The sequence below is a fragment of the Diabrotica virgifera genome, chromosome 4 (genome assembly GCF_917563875.1).
Source record: "Diabrotica virgifera virgifera chromosome 4, PGI_DIABVI_V3a".
Lineage (NCBI taxonomy): Eukaryota > Metazoa > Arthropoda > Insecta > Coleoptera > Chrysomelidae > Diabrotica > Diabrotica virgifera.
Genome location: NC_065446.1, coordinates 29396318 through 29420349, shown reverse-complemented (window position 1 = coordinate 29420349; position 24032 = coordinate 29396318). Strand labels below are relative to the sequence as shown.

Here is a 24032-nt window from a genome sequence, read left to right as displayed (position 1 = left end):
AAATGTTAGTGAACAAGATTCGCATAACTCAGAGGGCTATGGAGCGCCAGATGTTGGGTGTCTCCCTGAGGGACCGAATCCCAAACGAAGAAATACGTCGTAGAACAAAAACAACGGACGCCCCGTCGAAAGAATCGCGTCGCTCAAGTGGAATTGGGCAGGACACATCGCCAGATTGTCATCCAACCGATGGACAAAACGTATTGTCGAGTGGAGGCTACGAGAAGAAGCACTACGGAGCAGAGGACGACCACCAACCAGATGGGCTGACGATCTGAAGCGTATTGTCGGCAACTGGATGCAAGCCGCACAAAACAGAGAAAGATGTTGAGAGAAAGTCGTTAATTTATGCTGACAAATAATTCTGTGTATGTATTGTTTTTTCTGTAAAATATTTTCTAATGTCAAAATTAAATTTACTGAAAATGGATAATTATTTTAAAATATATGGCTGTAGCTTTGTCCAGCCACGCTAAGTCTCCAGCTCATCTACAGTCACAGCGACAGTGGGTAGAACAAACAATTAGACTAGAATCGGGCCAAACCATAGACGAAGAAACCCAAAAAGTTCTAAATTCAGACACTTGCCATTGGAAAAATGTAATAAAACGACTCATATCAATAATACAGTTCTTAGCATAACAATGTCTTCCATTGAAGGGCGATTCTGATAAACTGTTTCATCAAAACAATGGTAAATTTTTAAAACTTGTTGAGTTCTTTGGAAAAACTGATTATGTTTTACAAGGGCCCGTTATAACAATGAATGGTAGTAACAAGCTACTACTTGGGAAAACGTATTCAAAACGAAATTATTCAGCTCCGTCAAAAATAAAATTTTAAACTTTTGAAATCAAAACAGTATTATAACATAATTTTATATTGTACACCTGATATTTCTGGGGTGGAACAGATGACTATTGTTTTATCAATTTAGGTTCCTGTTCACAAAGTGTTAAAATTGCAGAACATTTTCTTGCATTTGTGCCTGTACTGGAAACCACTGGCTTGGAATTACAGAAGTTATTTTGCAAAAACTGAATGAACTGGGAATACATTTGGAAGATATTAGTAGAAAACAAGGGTATGATAATGGGGCAAACATGAAAGGGAAGAACTTAGGAGTTTAAAACAGAATTTTGAAAATGAATCCTAGAGCATTTTTTATCCCATGTTCTAGCCATTCACTCAACTTAGTCGTGAACTATGCTGCTAAATCCTCACAGTTTGCAGTTTATTTCATTTCCTTAGTGACAAAAATTGACAACTTTTTGCAGCAACTATTCATCGTTGAAATCATATTTCTAGCCTGACATTGGAACCTTTGTGTTTTCAACGAAACTACAAACTAAGAAACTATCTAGATGGAAAAGTAGATTGATGCAATTACCCCCATCAGATACTAAATTGAAGAAATCTACGATGCTCTTGTAGAAATCACCGTCAATAAAAACAACGATAAATCAGTTGCTCATGAGGCAAGCTGTTTGGGAAATCAAATCCGTAATTTTATTTTCCTTTGTTCTGTGGTAATATGGCATCTCATGAGTCTACCAAGGGGGGCGGTAGTTGCCGATCTTGCCCAGGGCGGCAAAATCCCTAGGGCCGGGCCTGGGTTTTTGAAATCTCAATATCGTTAGTCTGCGTTTTTAATTTCTTCTTTAAGATTTTATTTGGTCCAATGGAGAAAAAAAAACATCAAAGACACAATTTTTGGTGGACAAATGTCCACCATTTTATGTTATTTTAGAAAATCACGGAACGTATCTCTACTTTTTCAATGCAAGTAAAGTCTTTTTTATGCGATTTTTTTATATGCGCTTTTCTGTAGAACGTATATCCACCGCATAAAACGAGACCTTACTGTATTTCTTTTTCTCGATACCTTGGTATCAGAAAATGATCAGTCAAAGATCATCTCTTCATCAAAGATCATCAAAGATCTGTCGAAAATTGTTAAAATATACGGACCTTAATTTACTTTAAAATCATTCTAAATACAATTAAAGTTATCTTAAATACTTTTAGGGTTTGAAACAAATAGAATGCCTTGTTCTTCCTGGAAACCAAATCTCACAAATGAACCCCAGATCTATTCCAAATCAAATTCAACGGTTACATCTTGGAAGAAACCACATACGAGATTTGAATAACAGCCTAAGAAATTTGTCTGAGTTAAGATGGTTGTTTATCAATTCTAACGAACTTGTGGATATAGATAGTCAGCTGCCAAAATATGCTCCAAACCTCATATTAATCCATGCTTCGCATAACGAGTTACATAGATTGCCACAACAGTTGAAGAATTACCCATATCTGGAGTCTATATTTTTCCATAATAACAGGCTGGCATCTTTAGATGGAGCTTTATCCAAAAGTACACATTTGCAACGTGTTGTTCTGGAACACAATCAGATTAATCTAGTAAGTAATATATCCTTTTTATAGTTCTTTGTAAGTTGATATATTTTTATAAGAGTATAGTCAGGCGGGATCTGTTTTGAATTGGACAATTTCCATATGTGAAAAAACTTCTGATCTGTGAAAAAACGTCTATTTTTGGATGTGCGAGGTGGCATTCGGATTTTTGCAGATAAAGTTAGCTGACAACTTCAGTAATTATAATTTACTTATGCTCCTTCTCAAATATGCCCGGAACATTAATAAAAAAAATTAAAATATTTAAAAATTTCGAAAAACATCGATTTTTTTCTACTTTCTTTGCTTATAACTTTAAAACGATTCATTTTGGAACAAAGTCGTACGGAAATAAAATAAAGATAATTGAATTTTGTGTGATAAACGACTGGTTAAAAATGTCTTAAGAGGATCGGTACGTATTTTCGGCTGCAATGCTATTCAAACGGGGATTCATTTTTTTCGAATCCTGAGAAAACTAATAAGTATTTTTGAAAAATTTAAACGCAGAATGAAAGATTACGTTATTAGCGAGGGCCGAAAGTCCCTGAGAACTTCTATAATGTTTATTTTAATAAGTTACAGGGGTGAAAAACTAAGAGAAAATTTAGTGTGATTTTTAATTTCAAATATATCATTCAAAATAAACTTTTTATTTATTCTAAGGGACTTTCGGCCCTCGGTAATAATTTAGTCTTTCATTCTGCGTTTAAATTTTTTAAAAATATTTATTGGTTTTTTCAGGATTCGAAAAAAATGAACACAATGCCGTGGTAATATTTTCCAAATATATCTTTGTCTTACAACGCACTCAGCCGAATATACAGTGAGCACGTAAAGGTTGGAATAAATTCATTTTCTCGAGAATGGACGATTTTGAAAAAAAATACCGAAACAGGTCAATTTTTATTTTTAAATTACAACTTTTTGGCATATATATCATACTAGTGACGTCACCCATCTGGGCGTGATGACGTCATCGATGATTTTTTTAAATGAGAATAGGGGTTGTGTGATAGCTCATTTGAAAGGTAATTCAATTCTCTATTCAGTAATATAAACATTAACATAATTATTTATACAGAGTGTCCAAAAAAAATTTTTTGTATTAAATTTATTGACATAAAAAGAAGAATGTATGTAATTTATTTAATTCAAAATACATTTTACTGCTCTCAGAAAACAGAAAAAAATATTTATTTGAAAAGTAATCATTGCTTTTCGCTTAAATTAAATGTTCAAATTGTCTTGAGGCTGGTGGGTGGCTGCTTTAATATTGAATTTAAGCAAAAAACAATAATTATTTGCCAAATAAACATTTTTTTCCTGTTTTCGGATAGCAATAAAATGTATTTTGAATTAAATAAATTACACACCTTCTTCTTTTTATGTCAATAAATTTAATTCAAAAAAAATTTTTTTGGGCACCTTGTATAAATAATTATGTTAATGTTTATATTACTGAATAAAGAATTGAATTACCTTTCAAATGAGCTATCACACGACCCCTATTCTCATTTAAAAAAATTATCGATGACGTCATCACGAACAGATGGGTGACGTCACTAGTATGATATATATGCCAAAAAGTCGTAATTCAAAAATAAAAATTGACCTATTTCGGGATTTTTTCCAAGATCGTCCGTTCTTGAGATAATGAATTTATTCCAACCTTTACGTGCTCACTGTATGTAATATTGTCAGCATATATTGTCAGTCAGACACTGACAATCAGTGACAATTTTAAATATTGGACATTGCATCGGGAATATGTTGAGTTATTGATTAAATATTATTAACGTTTCGACGCCCAAATCGGGTGCCGTTGTCAAAATACAAAATACTACATTGATTAAATATTATTGATATATAGTGTATCTGATAAATAATTGATTTAAGACGTGAACTTAATAAAAAGTTATTTATTGTGTATTATTTGTGGAAGATCCAAGAAGAGAATACATCAGGATAATATATTCTGTGATCCAAGTATTTTGTTGTTAAAGATGTTCAAAATTGTAAGCGTTCCATAACAATATATTATTAAAAAATCACTTCAACACTTTTCCTCTTTTCTCGATTGAGTATTAGTCTATGTTGTACAAATAAATTATTACAACCACTGAATACATAGTTAGTGAAAAAAATTATCACATTTATTAACTGAATTAATAATTTGCAATTATAAAAATAACAGTTATCCAAGAACATTCAAAACCCATCTCTTTAAATTAATGATGACATTTTCAAGTATTAAAAATAGAATGACATTCTAGTAATGTTTACATATCCATACCAGTGTGAATTTTACTACACGTAATTTGCCGTGTAAAGACAGAAAAAGTAGGGATACACGTAAAATATTTGCGAATTATGTACCCATAGCCTTAAATTATTACCCTTTCTGCAAAATAGCAATAAATACAAAATAAGGGGGGAAAATAAGCCTGTTTTTATTCAATGTGTTTCAACCACTTTGATTGCACTTAGAACTTTCGTAATTCGCTTGGACAATTCTTACAACATACTTAAATCGTTCACCAAATTTCATTAAAATCGACCTGATAGATTTTGCAGAATAATTTTGCAATCTAATTTTTTTTTAAAAAAAGTTCAATTTTTTTAAAAACTTTCTGTAGGCCATTTAGAAGTTTGCTAATTTTTTTACATATAAAGAGGTTCTCTACCTATCTAATATACTTTACAGAATTAAAATCGGATTCTTTAAGCGGCCTCAGCACTGTTTTAAAGTTATAAACAATTTTTTGGCTTATTAAACAAATACAGTGAGGACGTTTGAGTTGGCATAAATCCATTTTCTCGAGAATAGGCGTCTCTGGAGATAAATCCCGAAAAAGGTCGATTTTTGTTTTTAAATTCTAATTTTTTGGTACATATATCATACTAGTGACGTCATTTATCTGGGCGTGATGACGTAATCGATGATTTTTTTTAAATGAGAATAGGTGCCGTGTGAGGCTCAATCGAAAAGCTATTCAATTTTGTATTCACTAATATAAACATTAACATAATTATTTATACAGGGTTTGAATTAAAAAATTTTTTGAATTAAATTAATTCCAATATTTAGATTACATCATCACACCCAGATGGATGACGTCACTAGTATGATATTTATGCCAAAAAATTATAATTTAAAAATAAAAATCGATCTGTTTCGGGATTTATCTCTAGAGTCGCCCATTCTCAAGAAAATGAATTAATTCCAACTCAAACGTCCTCACTGTATTTGTTTATAAGCCAAAACATTTTTTATAACTTTAAAACAGTGCTGAGGCAGCTTAAATAATCCGATTTTAATTCTGTAAAGTGTATTAGATAGGTAGAGAACCTCTTTATATGTAAAAAAATTAGAAAACTTCTAAATAATCTACTTTTTGTTCAGAAAGTTTTTAAAAAATTTTAACTTTTTAAAAAAATTTAGATTGCAAAATTATTATGAAAAATCTCTTAGGTCGATTTTAATGAAATTTGGTGGACGGTTTAAGTATGTCGTAAGAATTTTCTAAGCGATTTATGAAGATTCTAAGTGCAACCAAAGTGCAACCCTTATTTTCTATTTATTGCTATTTTGCAGAAAGGGTAATAATTTAAGACATTTTAAACTAGTCGTATATTATACAAAATGAATCGTTTTAAAGTTATAAGCAATGAAAGTAGAAAAAAATCGATATTTTTCGAAATTTTTAAATATTTTAATTTTTTTATAAATGTTCCGGGCATATTTGAGAAAGAGCATATGTCAATTATAATTATTGAAGTTGTCACCTAACTTTATCTGCAAAAATCCGAATGCCACCTCTCACATCCATCTCAAAACAGATCCGCCCTGGTCGAATAGGAGTCTATTTTTTGCTGGAATCACTTCAGCTGGAACAATCATTAATATTAATAATCACGATATGCGCCAGTCGCAAGCTTTGTGCTTAATTCTTTATTTAACTAAATCTGAAAAAAAATTTTTGCTTCTTGCGCCCATATTTTCGGCTAGAACTCGAGAGATATTGCTCATACTAAAAAATAGGAGGTAAAAGTTTCGTTTTTAAATTTCACATAATATTTCGTAATTTTGTTAATTTAAATTTAACATTGAAGTTGTCATGTCGCCAAGTTTATATAGGTTTTAAGCATCGGTGCAAAGTATAGTCATCTAGATCTGTTTAGCCGCTATAATTTCTTTACGAATTTTGTTGAGGTCTTCATCGGTACCAGTAGCGTACTGATAGATCAGCGGGCCTGGTTCCACTTGGGATGCGGGCCCGCCCACCCAATAAAAACACATATTGTATATCAAAAGTTTTTACTTACTTACTTACTAAAGCCGTCCTCTTATACCGTACGGTGTCGAGGATAATATTAAAGTTTTAACAAACATTAAGTATAAAAATCATCATAATATATCATAAAATATGTATATCATAATATATTTATAACAACTCAAGCTAATTTATAGTCCATTTACTCACGGTTTTTGCTGTATATTTTAAAGAACCGCTCGGATTGAGATGAAATTTGGCATACACAAAACTAACATGTCAAACAAAAAAAGTGATATTGTGCCGATATCTGTTTTGCCCTGGGGGTGAGTTTCACCCCTTCTCGGGGGTGAAAAAGATACGTTCAAGATAATACTATCTAATTGTAATCAACTTTAGTTCTAATAGAGTTTTTTCACTATGTCAATACTTTTCGAGTTATTTACGACTGAATATGTTCATTTTTCAACAAAAAAACACGTTTTTAGACGATTTTTCGTAAATAACTCAAAAAGTAAGTACATATTTTATCGAAAAAAATATTGTTAGTAAAAATATAGCTTATAAAAAGTGCAAAAATATATGATATACGAAGTCTGTTTATAGACACAATAGGAGCATAGTTGTAGGTAATGAAAAGTACGTTCTTATTCGCCAAATTCAAAATCAAATATTTCAACGTGAAATAACCACAAAAAAAGCACTTTTCGGGAAAAGCTCATCACAACTTCCTAATTTTTTAAAAAGCTTTATTTTTGTTTTTGTTTTTAGTTCCTAGCATCAATAATAATTATGTAATGCTGAAAATAAAGTTGGTCCTTTTTTTGTAAAAAAAATCGTATAAATCACCCCCTAATTAGCATCTCAAATGCAATTAATCGTTACTGCTTCACAAGTTGCTTTACCAATGTATTGCTTATATGATCTGTAAGTTTTATCGGTTCAAAGTGTTCATTTTTGAAACAAAAAAGGTTTTAAATAAAAAAGAGAATGTGTGTGTACTTTGTACGCACATAAGAAGTTATATTTCTATTATTATGATTTCAACGAAATTAATATACTTAACAGGTTATTTGTATTTTATTTAAATATTAAACTAACTTTCTTTACCTACAACTTAAAATTTTTTATTAAAACGATACCAAAAATATAAAAAAAAAAATATGAATCGTCCGGGATTTGAACCCGGGACCTCTTGATCTCCGGTCACACGCTCTACCACTGAGCTAGATTCCCTTCACTTTGACAGGCTACAAGATTTCTCATACATACTGACAAATTTAATAGACCAAGTGAAGTATACAAAAATACTTTAAATATACTTACTATTATTATAAAATATCTTATTCCCGAGGAAGAAAAATCCAAAGACACAAAAATTATAATAAATAATACATTTACTTAGAACACTAATATATCCTTTTATATGACTTATTTGCGCTGGTAGCGCTGATACATACATATCTTGAAAGATTAGCAACGAAATACATACTGTCTGTGTGCGCATGCGCCCGGCAATATATTTTATTAATTTTGAAAAAAATTATTTTTTTTTTCAAAATAATTTAAAAATTATTGGTGATACCAAAAATCTTAACTATTAAAAAATATAGGTTTTGCTATTGTGAATATTTTGGACTTTTTGCTTTCCTGAAGACAAAAATTGGTTAATATATGGCTGTTCAAAACAATTCACTATTGTGTATATTTAGAATTTAATTTCAGCATCGAGTTCAAAACTTGCATTGAATATCTCACTTTCCGAATTTCTGTAACTTTATAGTTTACCTACAACTTATTCATGGATCGTTCTAACATAAAAAATATTTTTTTTATATTTTTGATGAATGGGTATTCCTCGTTTTTATTTAAAAGAATCTACACAAAAATTTAAATTTATTAAGCAGTTCCGTTTCCTAGTGTGTACTTGTGTAGTTCAAAACGTTCTCATCAAATTAGAAACAAAAAAACAAAAAAAACCATTAGAGGGGGCCCCTACGGGGCCCGAGCCCTGGTTCCGCGGAACCCACGGAATCATGCTCAGTACGCCACTGATCGGTACCTATTATTAAAAAAAGGGGCCGTGTTATACCCCACGGAACTGGGTTCCTATTTGAACTTAGCATTTTACTATGGGAATGTATGATTGCATTCTCAATCATCATCCAGCCTTCTGCGTCCATAGTTAAACATAGGCTTCCCCTAATTTCTTCCAGTTGTGTCGGTCTTAAGCTTCCGTAATTAATTCCCAGTGTCCCTTTTGTCGTCGTCTGTCCATCGTGTAGGTGGTCTACCTCTACTTCTGTCTGCTCGTGGTCTCAACACTGTAATTTTTTGTGTCCACCTCCCGTCCTTCACTCTGGCTACAGGGTATTCTTAAAGGATGAAGATAATTCGGTAAAATTCAACTGTTTTACAAGTGTATCCAAAAAGATGGCACGACATTTGTCTTAAAAGCAGATCATGTACAGCACGACCAGATTCACTTTGTATTTAAGATATGGATATGCACTGTTGTTGACGTTAGGTTTTTCCATATTTTCCGAATTTTATTTTGGTACCGTGCAGGTCTTTTACTTGGCCAGACGTTACCAAAATAAAATTTAAAAAATTTGGAAAAACCGAATGTCAACACCAGTTCGCATCCAAATATCAAATTCAAAGTGAAACTGGTTGTGCTGTAGCAATAATTACTATTGTCTACTATTTTATTTTTTATTCCAGTTCTTTAAAATATAACGGACTCGTTATTTATAATTCATTGACCATTCTCTGCTGAAATACTCCCTCAAAAGGGCGAGTCAAAAAAGTAGGGAGTATATGTATCGTATATTTTACTCCCAAAAATGCAAAGTCATATGTCACTGATGTTTAATTAGAATCACAGAAAAATTATAAATGTAATAAAAACTGTTATTTCCACATATTTTCGTGGAATTTGGTATTTACTAACCAATAATTATTTGAACTTTGTTACGCTGGTTATCCTAATCGTCTTTTAACATGTGTAAAGGGCACGGGGAAATATTTGTTACTAATATGGCGACCTTGTATGTTAGATTTACTTACAGAAGTGTAAATATTTTTATCAAAATTTGCAAACAAAATTTTTGAATTCCAAAAAAAATCGTAATATCCGTATTGTATAATTACATCTTGTTTTTCAATTTGTTTTTATAAAGACAATCCTTGCTTGATCCCTCTAGTTTTAACTCTGTCTATATTGGGTTGGTTAGAGATTAGATGACAAAATTTTATCTGATCATTTAGTGCCTCTTTTTTGATATTATGAGATATTAAATTAATTTTATTGTATGATTTTAATTTTATGAGGTAAACAGATCATTTGAGTACATACATTGGTAGTATCTCATGAGTCAGTTTTGTATTCATCATACAAGTGTTATTCTAAAGATGGTCAGATATGAAATGTAATGTATGTGGTGCCTGCTGCATTTATTATCGAAAGTGATTTGACAAACAATTCGAAGTTTTATTTCCGGAGAAATAATACATCTAATGAGACAAACCAAGCGAATGCTGAATAAAAGAAGAAACGGGGAGGTCTAAAATTTTCAGCTATCTGCCTATTCGTTGGAATTTTGCCACGCTGAATAGTCAGGTAGTTAGGTGCATATTTTAGACCTCCCCATGTCTTTTTTTATTCAGAATTCGCTTGGCTTGCAAGTAATAGAAGTCACGAAGGCGTAACAAGAAACTTGGTCTCGTTAGAGGTTTTATTCTTCCGTAAATAAAACTTGCTACGGCATTCATATCGAGTTATTTTGTTGTGATTCGGTATTAGGAGGCTTGATTTGTTTCAGTTCGTTCAGAGATAGTGATATATACACCCTCTGAAGATCGCTAATGAGAGTGAAACTAGTAAAGGGTTTTATGATGCTCTTTGAACGAACTGAAATACAGGATGTCTCTTGGTTTGAAATATAATAAAATTGACGTCAAGGAATGACGTATCATCAGAATTTTTTATTGGAATCAATCTGATAAAGTCAACAATGAGAAAACAGAGGAAGTACTGTTGTTTTACGGCTAAAATTCACAGTAATTAATTCTGAATAGAGATGTTTTTTCCCGATTTCCTTTGACGAAAATTTTCCTCGGAAAATCTTGGTTTTCCAAACAAAATCTTTTATTTTCAATTCAAATTGTAGGAAAGCAATTATTTATGAATAATTAAATAATTTGGTGATATAAAAGCTTTTTTATAGTACATTATATATATATTGTAGATTATATTTCCAGAAGCCAGAATATATGATTTTACGTAAAAAAAGCACTGTACCTATCTAATGTACTTTACAGAATTAAAATTAGACTGTTTGAATGGCCTCGGGAAAGTTTTCAAGTTATAAACAATTTCTTGGCTTATAAACAAATGGAATGTCTTGATAACTATTAGATTAAAGTAATTGAAGAAGGTGCTGGAAAGGACTCGATCAGACGCTTCTATTAAAAGAAAAAAAGTTGAAATACGAGGTGTGATTTCTGAGATACAGCCGGTCAATGTTGACCGGCATTTGCGACGAGGTTATAAACAATAGGAAGGTAAACATTACCATTTTATTTTGGTCATCTTTCAATCTACTACAAAAAGCTTTTATATCACCGACTTATATAAGTATTATTGATAAATAAAAACTGCTCTAAAATTTTAGTTGAAAATAAAGACTTTGTTGGGAAAGCCCGGATTTGCCGAGGAAAATGTTCATCCAAAGACATCGTGAAAAAATATCTCTGTGTAGAATTAAAGTAAGATGATATTTAATTTTATTGGTTTTGGTTTAAAGATAAAATCTTCGGAGTTATAGAGCAATAATTGAAAAAGTAACAGGAGCGCTAATTTATTAATAAACAAAACACTCTCTGCGAATATCTCTTTGTAACCCGATATTATCCGATTCCAGCAATAAAATAGGTCCTAAAAATAGGCCTGGATCTCTGGAATAGCAAGCTAAAAATTTGTTAATAGCTTAACGGTATCTAGTCGAACAAACTTTAATGTACGGGAACATTGGAACAGAGGAAGTTTTAATTGTGGAACAGTTTAAAAATTTGGAACGTCAGATTACGAAAACGCCCCATGTATTTTGTCGGACAGAACTTCCAATTGATTTGTTACCCTTTCATTAAACTCTCGTGCAAAAATCAGACTGCTATATTATATCACCAATATAATTCCTGTCATTTGACATGTTCTTCATTTTCCATTCATGAAAATGACTAGTTGGTGATGAACAGCAGTCAAATTTTTGCATGAGAATTTAAGGAAATGGTAACAAATCAATTGAAAGTTCTTTCCGACAAAATACATGGAACGTTTTCGTAGTCTGACGTTCTAAATTTTTAACTTGTTCCACGATTAAAACTTCCCCTGTTCCAGTGTCCCCATACATCAAAGTTTGTCCGACTAGACACCGTTAAGCTATTAACAAATTTTCAGCTTGCAATTAATCAACCTTTTTCTGGTACGCGGGATCCAGGTCTAAAAGTTTTTCTTGTTTTTTCTTAATTTTTCCAGAGTATAACGTTTAGTCTGATAATCACTTGTTTGATTTGGCAGCACAATGTTGCCAAACTGAATTTTGTTATATTCGGTTGAAATTATCTAGCCGAATTCCGCGTTTACTTTACTGTATATTTTTTTTTATTTGCAGATATCAAAAGAAGATTTCGCGGAGACGTCCATGTTGGAGTCTTTATTATTAGGGCATAATGAGCTTGCGACTCTAAACAACTCATTAGTAAAGTTGACCCGGTTGAACTTCCTTAATCTAACTTTTAACAAATTAAAGGAATTTTCACTACAAGAAATCGTTGATTTGAAAGAACTAAGAAGCATAGATCTGTCTTACAATCTAATAACAACTTTATCTGGACCACCTGCAGTAAGTTTATCAATATTCTTATGTTAATTTAAAATTAAAATTCAAGGTATATTTATTGAACACTACTATTTCTGTATATTTAAAATTATTTTTGAGATGAGATAGATAAAATACAATAAATAATAATACGTCAGAAATTAATATTATTTTTGAAACTACCGGAGAACAAAGATTGTTAGCTAAGATCAAAATAGAAAATTACTATAGAGATTAGGAAGGAGATGAGCAAGATGGCGTTAGAACTGGGCGGTCCACAATAGACCACTTGTACTCTTTTACTCAAGTTATTGAAAAAAAAACAGCCGGTTAATAAAAAAGTTCACCTTGTGTATGTAGACTTACAAAAAGCTTATAACAGTGTATCCCTTAGCAAACTATGTATAGTCAACCCTACATCAAACCAACATTAAACATGGTCTTATAAAAGAAATCCAAAGTCTGTACAATGGAACGACTACAAAAATTAAAACTGTATCAAGGATATCTGAGGGATTTAAACACACGACAGGATTGAAGCAAGGATGCTGTATTCGCCTACCCTTTTCAAAAATTATCTGGATGCTGTGGAAAAGAAAATGTAATGGCAAGGGAAATCCTCTGGATGACGAGACAACACTATACACTTCATGTTTCGTTGATGACCAAATTTTGATTGCTCAGGATCATGACGACTTGAGTTACATGATGCGGAAGCTAATAGAAAAATATAACAAATGGCGTCTCGAAGGCCAAATTAAGAAAACTGTGTATTGGAGGCACAAAGCAATCCATTACATTAGACGAGACAAGTACCTGGGCATGAAGATAACTCGAGATGGAACACTCGATGCTGCTATAAAAGACAGAAACATACAGGGTAGAAAAGCCATATCCATGATGTAGGACATTCTGTGGAACCAAACAAAATCTAAAGCGAACAAACAGCTCATATACAATAACATACTTAAAAGTAGTTTAATCACATATTGCAGTGAAGTTTGGCCACTGAAAAAAAGAACAGAGAAAATGTTACTAGTAACAGAAATAGACTTCTGGAGAAGAGCAGCAGGCATGACAGGATCCATAAACAGATTTTGACAAAACAGGAAAGCCGAGAAGAAGCTGGAGGGAGGGAATTGAAAAAGAACTAGAGGAAAAATACGTGCTGGAGCACTTAGGGGCAACCCTTTGAATGCACGTCAATACGCCTATCACTGGGAAGTCTTGTGAGACGGCCCTGCATCACCTTGTCTGCAGAGTGGAGCGGGTGCTAGATCGGAAGCAATAAAGCTTGGGAATTTTATCTCACAATAAAACACTGAAAAACGTTTGTTTTCTATACTTCCACAAAATTTATTACAACTATGTTATTACTACAGCTGTTTCGGCAAAGTGCCTTTCTCAAGTGATATATTTTACGATGTGTTTGCCTTTTTAAGTCTTTAACTGAAGAGGTTGAGGAGTGGGGAGCTGTTTGTCTCGAGTTGGTCATTCAGAATTATATCTATATTTTTCAATTTATTAATTTCCATTGATTCTAAAAGTGATAGCTTAAGGCCTTTATTTTGAATATGTAGAATTTGAAACTCTTCATTGAAAGAATGATTATGATCTAGAAGGTGAAGTGCGTATGTAGAAGTGTCTGTTTTTTTATTGTTGAAAGCCCTTTTGTGTTCTGCTATCCGTTTGTCAAAAGTTCTGCCAGTTTGACCGATGTAAGTTTTCGGACAGTCACCACAAGTTAGTTTGTACACACCACTCTGTAGTTGCTTTCTCTTTCGGCTTTTATTGTTTTTAATATGTTTGCTTAAGTTGTTGTTAGTTCTGAAAGCTGGTGTTATTCCTTTCTTTTTTATGTATCTGGCTATTTTTGTTGTTATTTTGCCAGTATATGTGAGAGAGCAGAAGGTACTGGGTTCTTTCTGTGGTGGTGGATACACTAATTTCAAGGCTTTCTTATGGAGTTTTTGGTTTAAAATGTTGTTAACTGTTTGTTCGTTATAGCCATTGTTTACTGCTATTTGTCTAATGATATTTAGTTCTGTCTCGAAGTTATTTTTTGTCATAGGAATTTCTGTCAGTCTATGTATCATGCTATGGTAGGCTGCTAATTTGTGTTGTGTAGGATGGGATGATCAATTTTGTATAGTTGTGTCAGTATGGGTAGGTTTATGATATACGGAGAACTCATGTTTGTTGTGTAGTCTGGTAATCGTTACATCTAGAAAGTTTATGGAATTATTCTGTTCTGTTTCTATTGTGAACTCAATATTACTATGAAGTGAATTAATGTATGATAGAAATTGGTCAAGTTGTCTGTTAGTTTCTGTAAAGCAGACTAGTATGTCATCCACGTATCTCCACCAATATAAGAACTGTTTAAATACGGGGTGTTTAGAAATTGTTGTTTCAAGTTGGTTCATAAATATATCTCATAGTAATGGGCTTAGAGGATTACCCATAATAAGTCCTGCACTGTTGTTTGTGTAAATTTGATTATTGAATTCAAAATAGTCTTGATTTATGCAAATTTCAAGAAGGTGTAAAATTTCAGATGCAACGATCGGATTTGTACTATTATGTTCTAAAAGGTTTTTAACTAAAACAAAAGTTTCTGTAGGAGGAACACTAGGAAAAAGATTTTTTACGTCAAATGAAATTAGTCTGGAGTTGTTGGGCAATTGAAAATGTTGTATTTTATTAACTAGTTCTAGTGTATTTTTTACGGTGAATTTAGGTGAAAATTTAGTGTATTCTGTAATAATATCTGACAGTTTTTTTGAAAGTTTATATGACGGAGCTGTATAAAAAGAAACTACAGGTCTTATTGGGTGGTCAGGTTTGTGTAGTTTAATAAAAGAGTATAATTTAGGGGGTTGTGGGTTCATAATATTAAGGTATTTCTGTTCTGTTGGATTTAGTATTGATTTTGAATTTTCAATGGCTAGTTTAATTTGTTTTCGGTATTTTTCTGTGGGGTCTTTCTGTGGGGACTCTTCATTGAAAGAATGATTATGATCTAGAAGGTGAAGTGCGTATGTAGAAGTGTCTGTTTTTCTATTGTTGAAAGCCCTTTTGTGTTCTGCTGGGCCCTTTTGTGTTCTGCTGCTTTTGGGTTCCAGACCAGATGGCTGAAACGGGATAGAAGCACCCAGTACTGGGTGCTTCTATCCCGTTTCAGCCATCTGGTCTGGAACCCAAAAGCAGCAGAACACAAAAGGGCCCAGCAGAACACAAAAGGGCTTTCAACAATAGAAAAACAGACACTTCTACATACGCACTTCACCTTCTAGATCATAATCATTCTTTCAATGAAGAGTCCCCACAGAAAGACCCCACAGAAAAATACCGAAAACAAATTAAACTAGCCATTGAAAATTCAAAATCAATACTAAATCCAACAGAACAGAAATACCTTAATATTATGAACCCACAACCCCCTAAATTATACTCTTTTATTAAACTACACAAACCTGACCACCCAATAAGACCTGTAGTTTCTTTTTATACAGCTCCTTCATATAAACTTTCAAAAAAACTGTCAGATATTATTACAGAATACACTAAATTTTCACCTAAATTCACCGTAAAAAATACACTAGAACTAGTTAATAAAATACAACATTTTCAATTGCCCAACAACTCCAGACTAATTTCATTTGACGTAAAAAATCTTTTTCCTAGTGTTCCTCCTACAAAAACTTTTGTTTTAGTTAAAAACCTTTTAGAACATAATAGTACAAATCCGATCGTTGCATCTGAAATTTTACACCTTCTTGAAATTTGCATAAATCAAGGCTATTTTGAATTCAATAATCAAATTTACACAAACAACAGTGTAGGACTTATTATGGGTAATCCTCTAAGCCCATTACTATCAGGTATATTTATGAACCAACTTGAAACAACAATTTCTAAACACCCCGTATTTAAACAGTTCTTATATTGGTGGAGATACGTGGATCACATACTAGTCTGCTTTACAGGAACTAACAGACAACTTGACCAATTTCTATCATACATTAATTCACTTCATAGTAATATTGAGTTCACAATAGAAACAGAACAGAATAATTCCATAAACTTTCTAGATGTAACGATTACCAGACTACACAACAAACATGAGTTCTTCGTATATCATAAACCTACCCATACTGACACAACTATACAAAATTGATCATCCCATCCTACACAACACAAATTAGCAGCCTACCATAGCAGATACATAGACTGACAGAAATTCCTATGACAAAAAATAACTTCGAGACAGAACTAAATATCATTAGACAAATAGCAGTAAACAATGGCTATAACGAACAAACAGTTAACAACATTTTAAACCAAAAACTCCATAAGAAAGCCTTGAAATTAGTGTATCCACCACCACAGAAAGAACCCAGTACCTTCTGCTCTCTCACATATACTGGCAAAATAACAACAAAAATAGCCAGATACATAAAAAAGAAAGGAATAACACCAGCTTTCAGAACTAACAACAACTTAAGCAAACATATTAAAAACAATAAAAGCCGAAAGAGAAAGCAACTACAGAGTGGTGTGTACAAACTAACTTGTGGTGACTGTCCGAAAACTTACATCGGTCAAACTGGCAGAACTTTTGACAAACGGATAGCAGAACACAAAAGGGCTTTCAACAATAAAAAAACAGACACTTCTACATACGCACTTCACCTTCTAGATCATAATCATTCTTTCAATGAAGAGTTTCAAATTCTACATATTCAAAATAAAGGCCTTAAGCTATCACTTTTAGAATCAATGGAAATTAATAAATTGAAAAATATAGATATAATTCTGAATGACCAACTCGAGACAAACAGCTCCCCACTCCTCAACCTCTTCAGTTAAAGACTTAAAAAGGCAAACACATCGTAAAATATATCACTTGAGAAAGGCACTTTGCCGAAACAGCTGTAGTAATAACATAGTTGTAATAAATTTTGTGGAAGTATAGAAAACAAACGTTTTTCAGTGTTTTATTGTGAGATAAAATGAACTTCCATCAAGTAACGGTCGAATCCATCAATTATACTTAAAGATTTTAATGGATATTGAGAGCGCCTTTAGCTGCGCTACTTTTGATTCCATGTGTGATGCTGCAGAAAAGCATGGGGTCGGCCGAAACTTATTCAGGTGGATCGGGGCCTTGCGTGCTCAGAGGCAGATAGCTGCGTACTATGGTGCCTGGTGGTTAACGGCCTTCTTTAGCAACTATCCGAACAAGGTATGTATGCACAAGCCTACGCCGATGACGTAGTTTTACTGATTGAGGGGCTCTTCCCGCGAACAGTGCACGAGGTCGCTCAGGTGGCTCTCGTACTCGTTGAAGAATGGTGTCGGGGGCAGTCACTCAGGGGTAATCTTGAGAAGACTGCTGTGGTTCCGTTTACTCGGAGAAGGGCCATCGGATCTACTAGAAATCTTAGCTTCTATGGCAAAACATTTTCGATTTCCAGGTCCGTGAAGTAACTAGGAGTGATCCTGCATTCTAAACTGACATAGCACGAACATCTGGACGCTAAGTTGAAGAAAGCCGCTGCAGCTTACTGGGCGTGCAGAAGAGCTTTCGGAGCCGAATGGGGCCTGCAGCCGAAAATTCTACATTGGATATACCAATCCATGATAAAGCCTATACTGACTTATGCGCCAATCGTGTGGTGGCCCTGGGCTAGACTGTCTTCAGTCAAGGTCCAGTTGGCTCATCTACAGCGGTTGGCATGCGTTGGCATCTCAGGAGCCATGAGAACCACTCCCACAGCAGCTCTTGAGGTTCTGCTGAATTTACCTCCTCTACATTTCATTGTAGAGCACGAAGCCATGATGGCAGTCTATCGTCTCAACTGCTCTGGATACTGGTTGGGAACGAATGGGCGGATGAGCTATTGTGACATCTGGAGACAGGCTATCGAGTGTTGTCCTGTGCTTGCTATGGTACAGGACAGCATGTTCCCCTAATTTGAGTTCTCATCCTCCTTCTTGGTTCAATTTCCTGACGGGAATGAATGGGTAGAACGAGAACTTACACCAATCTGTCGGAGTGGGCTCACCTGGTTCACAGATGGGTCTAGAATAGACGAGCGGGTAGATGCTGGAGTGTATTGTGGTGGAGTCGGATTTGAGTCTAGCCAGGCTCTCGGCTCTCATGCATCAGTCTTTCAAGCCGAGATCTTTGCGATCCTGCCATGTGCTCAAGAGATTACAGTCAGGAATTGCTCAGGCAGGACCATCTGTATCTGCTCTGACAGCCAGGCAGCGCTAAGGGCTTTGGAAGCGCCCAAGATCAGCTCTAAGCTGGTTCTTGAGTGCAAGAGTGCTCTGGATAATGTTGCTATAACCAACAGGGTTAGGTTGGTATGGGTACCGGGACACACAGATGTGGAATGTAACGAACGGGGCAAGACGGGGCTAATCCACTCTGCCTGTGAGACCCGAACCTTTGATTGGAGTGCCCTTCAGTAATGGTCGGGGTAGTCTCAAGGAGCTTCTTCTGCGGAGGTTCCAGGACTCCTGGGCCAGTTGTGGAGGTATGAGACAGGACAGGCTCCACATAGTGGGACCATCCAAAAGTCTTACAGCCCAACTGCTTCTTCTGGATCGTAGAAGATGCTCCCTGGTGGTCAGTATGCTCACCGGCCACTGTAGACACCGACGGCACCTTCATCTGCTTGGACTGTCGGATGGCTCACGGTGCCGTCTATGTAATGAGGAGGAGGAAACCTCCTCACATGTCCTCTGGGAGTGCCCGGCATTGGCCTATCGGAGGTGGCAGACACTGGGATCGGCATATATGCAGCCGAGCCAGGTGAGGGAGTTGTCTTTTAAGAGACTTTTGGCTTTCTGTGAGGCCGTAAAGTTTCTGAGGGACTAGCATGGGAGCTCGGTGCAGCCTGGGCCCCATAACCGCCGAAGACCAGGTTCTTATGGACCTGGTCCGTAAAATAGGGTGATACAATGGACCCGCCGTAGGAGGTCTAAGTGTCTGAAGGGCTCACAAGTGGGCCCTGCCCCGATGTACCATAAACATAACCATAACCATACACTTACTCAAATAAATTTCAAATATATTTTTTGTTGTAGAATTTGGTAGATTGGAACATAAAATTGACAGAATTAAAACTCGATCATAACTACATTGAAACTTTAAACGGAGCCCTATCAGGTCTGACAGAACTTCTCAGGCTAAATTTAAGTTTCAATAAACTCAAGAAAATTTTACCAGAAGATTTTATAGGATTAGAAGAATTAAGATTGTTAGACATTTCATACAATCATTTAACGACACTGGAGGAAACTAGCAAGGTATGTTTTATTCTTAAAGTTTATTAGATATCAAAAAAAAAATAAACTGAAAAGTCTCAGAGACAGAATCCACCATTATAATAAAAATTAAAATGGTAAATAATTATTTAAATCTGAAAACTTTTCTGTTATAAATTCTTTCTAGTACTTCCTTAATCTGTGACTTTTACAATTTATAAGACAACATACGACGAATATAAAAGACGAATAGGACTCTACTATATGCAGTCACAATCCGTTTTCATTCTTCTAGGAAAATTACAGAAAGAAATTTCCTAGTACTCAAATCTGAGTAAAGATACAAAAGAAAAAGACGGTTTATGCTTGATTTCGATTCAGAGGGATGCGCAATCAGCAGCTAGCTCTGCTAAGGAAGTCTGTAAGACAGAAACAGGTGTCCAGGGATTGTGCATCCCTCTGAATCGAAAGCAAGCATAAACCGTCTTTTTCTTTTCTATCTTTACTCAGATTTGAGTAGTAGGAAATTTGCTTCTGTCCTTTTCCTAGGCGAATGAAAACGGAATGTGACTGCGTATAGTAGAGTCCTTTTCGTCTTCTATATTCGTCGCGTGTTGTCTTATAAATTGTAAAAGTCACAGATTAAGGATGTACAAGAAAGAATCTCCAACAAGAAAAATTTCAGAATTAAATAATTATATATGTGCCTCCTGATGAGAGACTAATAAGTTTCGAAACCGGTAGAGGTGCTTGCGGCACTCTCTGATTGGACTAGAATATCGCGCGGCTGTAGTTTCGTGTTGCAACGACATTGAAAATGGTTATTCATTTTTGATTTACTTTACTCTGTTTGGAGTACAAAGGGAACTATTCTCGTTGGAACTTTACCGCGCTGAGCAGATGGGACGTGAATTATATATTGTAAAATTCCCTTATCTTCCTTAGTCTCGGCATCCGTATGACTTGCAAATTGTAGAAGCCTCGGAGGTGTAACCAGAGAAGGTTCCCGTTGTTTTCATTCTGGTGGGATGTAGAGTAGCATTATGTTGCTTTATATACCATTAGAGTGAAAACTTAGACTTTTGATAGCAGTTGCCGCCAGGGCATCTATGCCATTTCGTTCGTTGCGATCCGTGACTGCACGCCGGGGTTTGTTTTGGTTGGATCAGGGAGAGCAGCATATGTGCCTCCTGATGAGAGACTAATAAGTTTCGAAACCGGTAGAGGTGCTTGCGGCACTCTCTGATTAGACTAGAATATCGCGCGGCTGTAGTTTCGTGTTGCAACGACATTGAAAATGGTTATTCATTTTTGAATTAAATAATTATTTGCCATTTTAATTTTTATTATAATGGTGGATTCTGTTTCTGAGACTTTTAAGTTTATTTAAGAGATGTCGCTGATTGCGCCCCAAAGTGGATGTTCGATGATCTTTGAAATTTCATATAAATGGATGGTTTGGCTTGGTTTTGCTTCAGAAGTGTGCACGCTAGCTCTACTGAGGAAGTCTGTAAGATAGAAACAGCTGTCCGTGCATCCCTCTGAATGGAAAGGAAGCATAAACTTTCTTTTTCTTAAAAAAAATAAAAAAGAAGCAATTATATCTACCATTTTTCAATAACAATTTGTTTTCAGACCTATTTACCAAGATTGTCAGAGCTAAAAGCAAGTCATAATTATCTAACAATACTGGACAAAGATTTTCATGGATTGCCGGTGTTATGCCATGCCGATTTATCCAACAATCAGATTGTTGCTCTTGGTAGAGACTTAGTGGCTAAAACTCGATGTACATTGGAGCACGGTGTCCATGAAGGAACATGGGATACGTTGAAGATATACCTTCAAGGTAATTATAAACTTTCCGTTTGAAAATGATTACTAGTTATTCTAGCGTTTTTCCCACTGTTCACTTTTTTCTGTAAAACTAGTCATTAATAGTAGGAAAAGTAATTTCCCTCTAACATTGGGCTTATTCCCAGGGCTGCCCAGAAGGATGAGCAAGCTCCGACAAAAATGAAGAACGGTAAAATCTAGTAAAAAATGAAGAGCGAATCTGCTTAGCCCTCTTAACAACTCAATATTTTGTTGGTCAACTGTCTTTCTCCTTAAGCCAGAAATTTCGACTTTGTCCTAGTTCTCTGTCACATGTGATATTTCATTCGATGATGTTGTAAAGTATTATACAGGGTGTTTCATTGGGCAAGTAACATACGTTAACTGTAGAAAGAGGACACTTAGGCGGTCTCAAAAATACCATACTTAATGGGTCTTACTCCATTAATAACAAAGATACTTCTTCTTCTTCTTTTTAGATAGACATTACTTTGTCTGTTTTTCAATGTGCCTCCAGTAAGTTGTCATTCCATATTTTTCGTGGTCTTCCCACTGATCGTCTTCCTATTGGGGAACCGTCTCTCGCCGTCCTAACTACTCTATTTGTTGTCATTCGGCTTATGTGGTCGTTCCATTCTACTCTTCTGCTTTTCACCCAGTTATTAATGTTGTCCACCTGGCATCTCCTTCGTATATCTGCACTTCTAGCTCTATCCCACATCGTCTTACCATCGATTTTTCGCAATGTTTTCATCTCTGCTGTTTCTAGCATTCTTTTTGTCCTTTCTGTATCAGGTCGTATTTCTGCCGCGTATGTCATTATTGGTCTGCTGGCTGTTTTGTAAATTCTGCCTTTCACTTCTTTTCCGATGTTTTTATTTCTCCATATTGTTTCATTCAGGCAACCTGCGGCTCTGTTTGCTTTATTCACCTGATCTTCCACTTCTGTTCCGATCTTTCCCGTAGCTGCATAGTGTGATACCTAGATATTTAAACTCCATGACTTGTTCTATTATTTGACCCTCCAGCTCTAATTTACACCTTATTAGATCTGCTGTTATAACCATGCATTTAGTCTTTTTTGGGGAAATTAACATGTTAAATTTTCTAGCGGTTATATTAAATTCGTGCAGCATACGTTGTAAATCATCTTCACTTTGAGAGATTAGTATTGCGTCGTCTGCATAGCAGATTATTTTAAGTTGTTTTTCTCCCATTTGGTATCCTTTTCTTGTTCTTACTTTTTTTATTATTTCGTCCATGATCAGGTTGAACAACAGAGGACTCAGGGAATCTCCCTGTCTTATCCCATTGCCAGCTTCAATTGGGTCAGTTAGTTTTTCATCTACTTTTACTTTTATTGTGTTGTTCTGGTAGATATTTTCGATCGTTTTAATTATTCCTAGAGGTACCTCTCTTGCGTACAATAAATGGATAACGTCCTTTAATTTGACCCTGTCAAATGCCTTCTTAAGGTCCACGAAACATAAGTATGCCGGTTTGTTGTATTCTAACGATTTTTCTTGAATCTGACTCATTATAAATATAGCGTCGGTGCATGATCTTCCCGACCTAAAACCTTGTTGTTCTTCTGCTAATGTTATAATTTTATTCAGTTTGTTTGTTATCACTTTGGTCGTTAATTTTAGTGTTGTGTTTAATAAATGAATTCCTCTGTAATTCTCCGTGTCCGATTTTTCTCCTTTTTTGAAGAGAGGTATTAGGATGCTTGATCTCCATTCTTGTGGTATTCTGTTTTGTTCTATTATTTTTTGGATTAGTTTTAATAATTGTTTGGTCAGGTCTTGTCCTCCATACTTTAGGAGTTCATTCGATATTCTAGAAAGATACTGTGTGTTTTATTTATTTTGCCATTTTCTTAATTGGTTCATAAGTTTTTAACCACACTGTATATTTATTTTATATTTGGCTCGCAAATATCATTTAAGGTGTACAATAAATTAATTTATTTAAAATTGTAAAAATCCAGGTCCGGATTAAAAAATATTGGAAAAATGTTCCGACCCAAAAACAACACCCTGTACATTAAATTTTTTTAAAATGTATTTTTCAGTTGAAAAGAGGATGAAAAACTAAATTTAGTGGTATAATTTGAATTTTCGGCAAAATGATTTTTCTGGTAAAATTTTGAATTTGAATTCTGAAATTATGTGAATTGCGGAGCTCTAAGTAGAAAAAAATTGAAATATAGCTTACAACTTGTCAACCGCACTGTATATTGATTTTATATTAAATACGCGGATATTCTTTTAGGTGTCCAATCAATTAATTTATTTACAATTATAAAAAATCCATGTCCGAAATAAAAAATTTTGTA

At 34.5% G+C, this 24032-nt stretch overlaps 1 protein-coding gene across 1 annotated transcript in view; it reads left to right on the top strand.

The window, feature by feature from the left end:
• LOC114349361 (leucine-rich repeat protein SHOC-2-like) overlaps nt 1-24032 on the top strand; it is a 160562-nt gene that overhangs the window by 116597 nt on the left and 19933 nt on the right. Inside the window, exons 3-6 of the mRNA XM_028299710.2 lie at nt 2029-2424; nt 12371-12601; nt 19679-19900; nt 21494-21707. Coding sequence (XP_028155511.1) covers nt 2029-2424; nt 12371-12601; nt 19679-19900; nt 21494-21707 — 1063 coding nt within the window. The remainder of the gene's footprint in view (nt 1-2028; nt 2425-12370; nt 12602-19678; nt 19901-21493; nt 21708-24032) is intronic.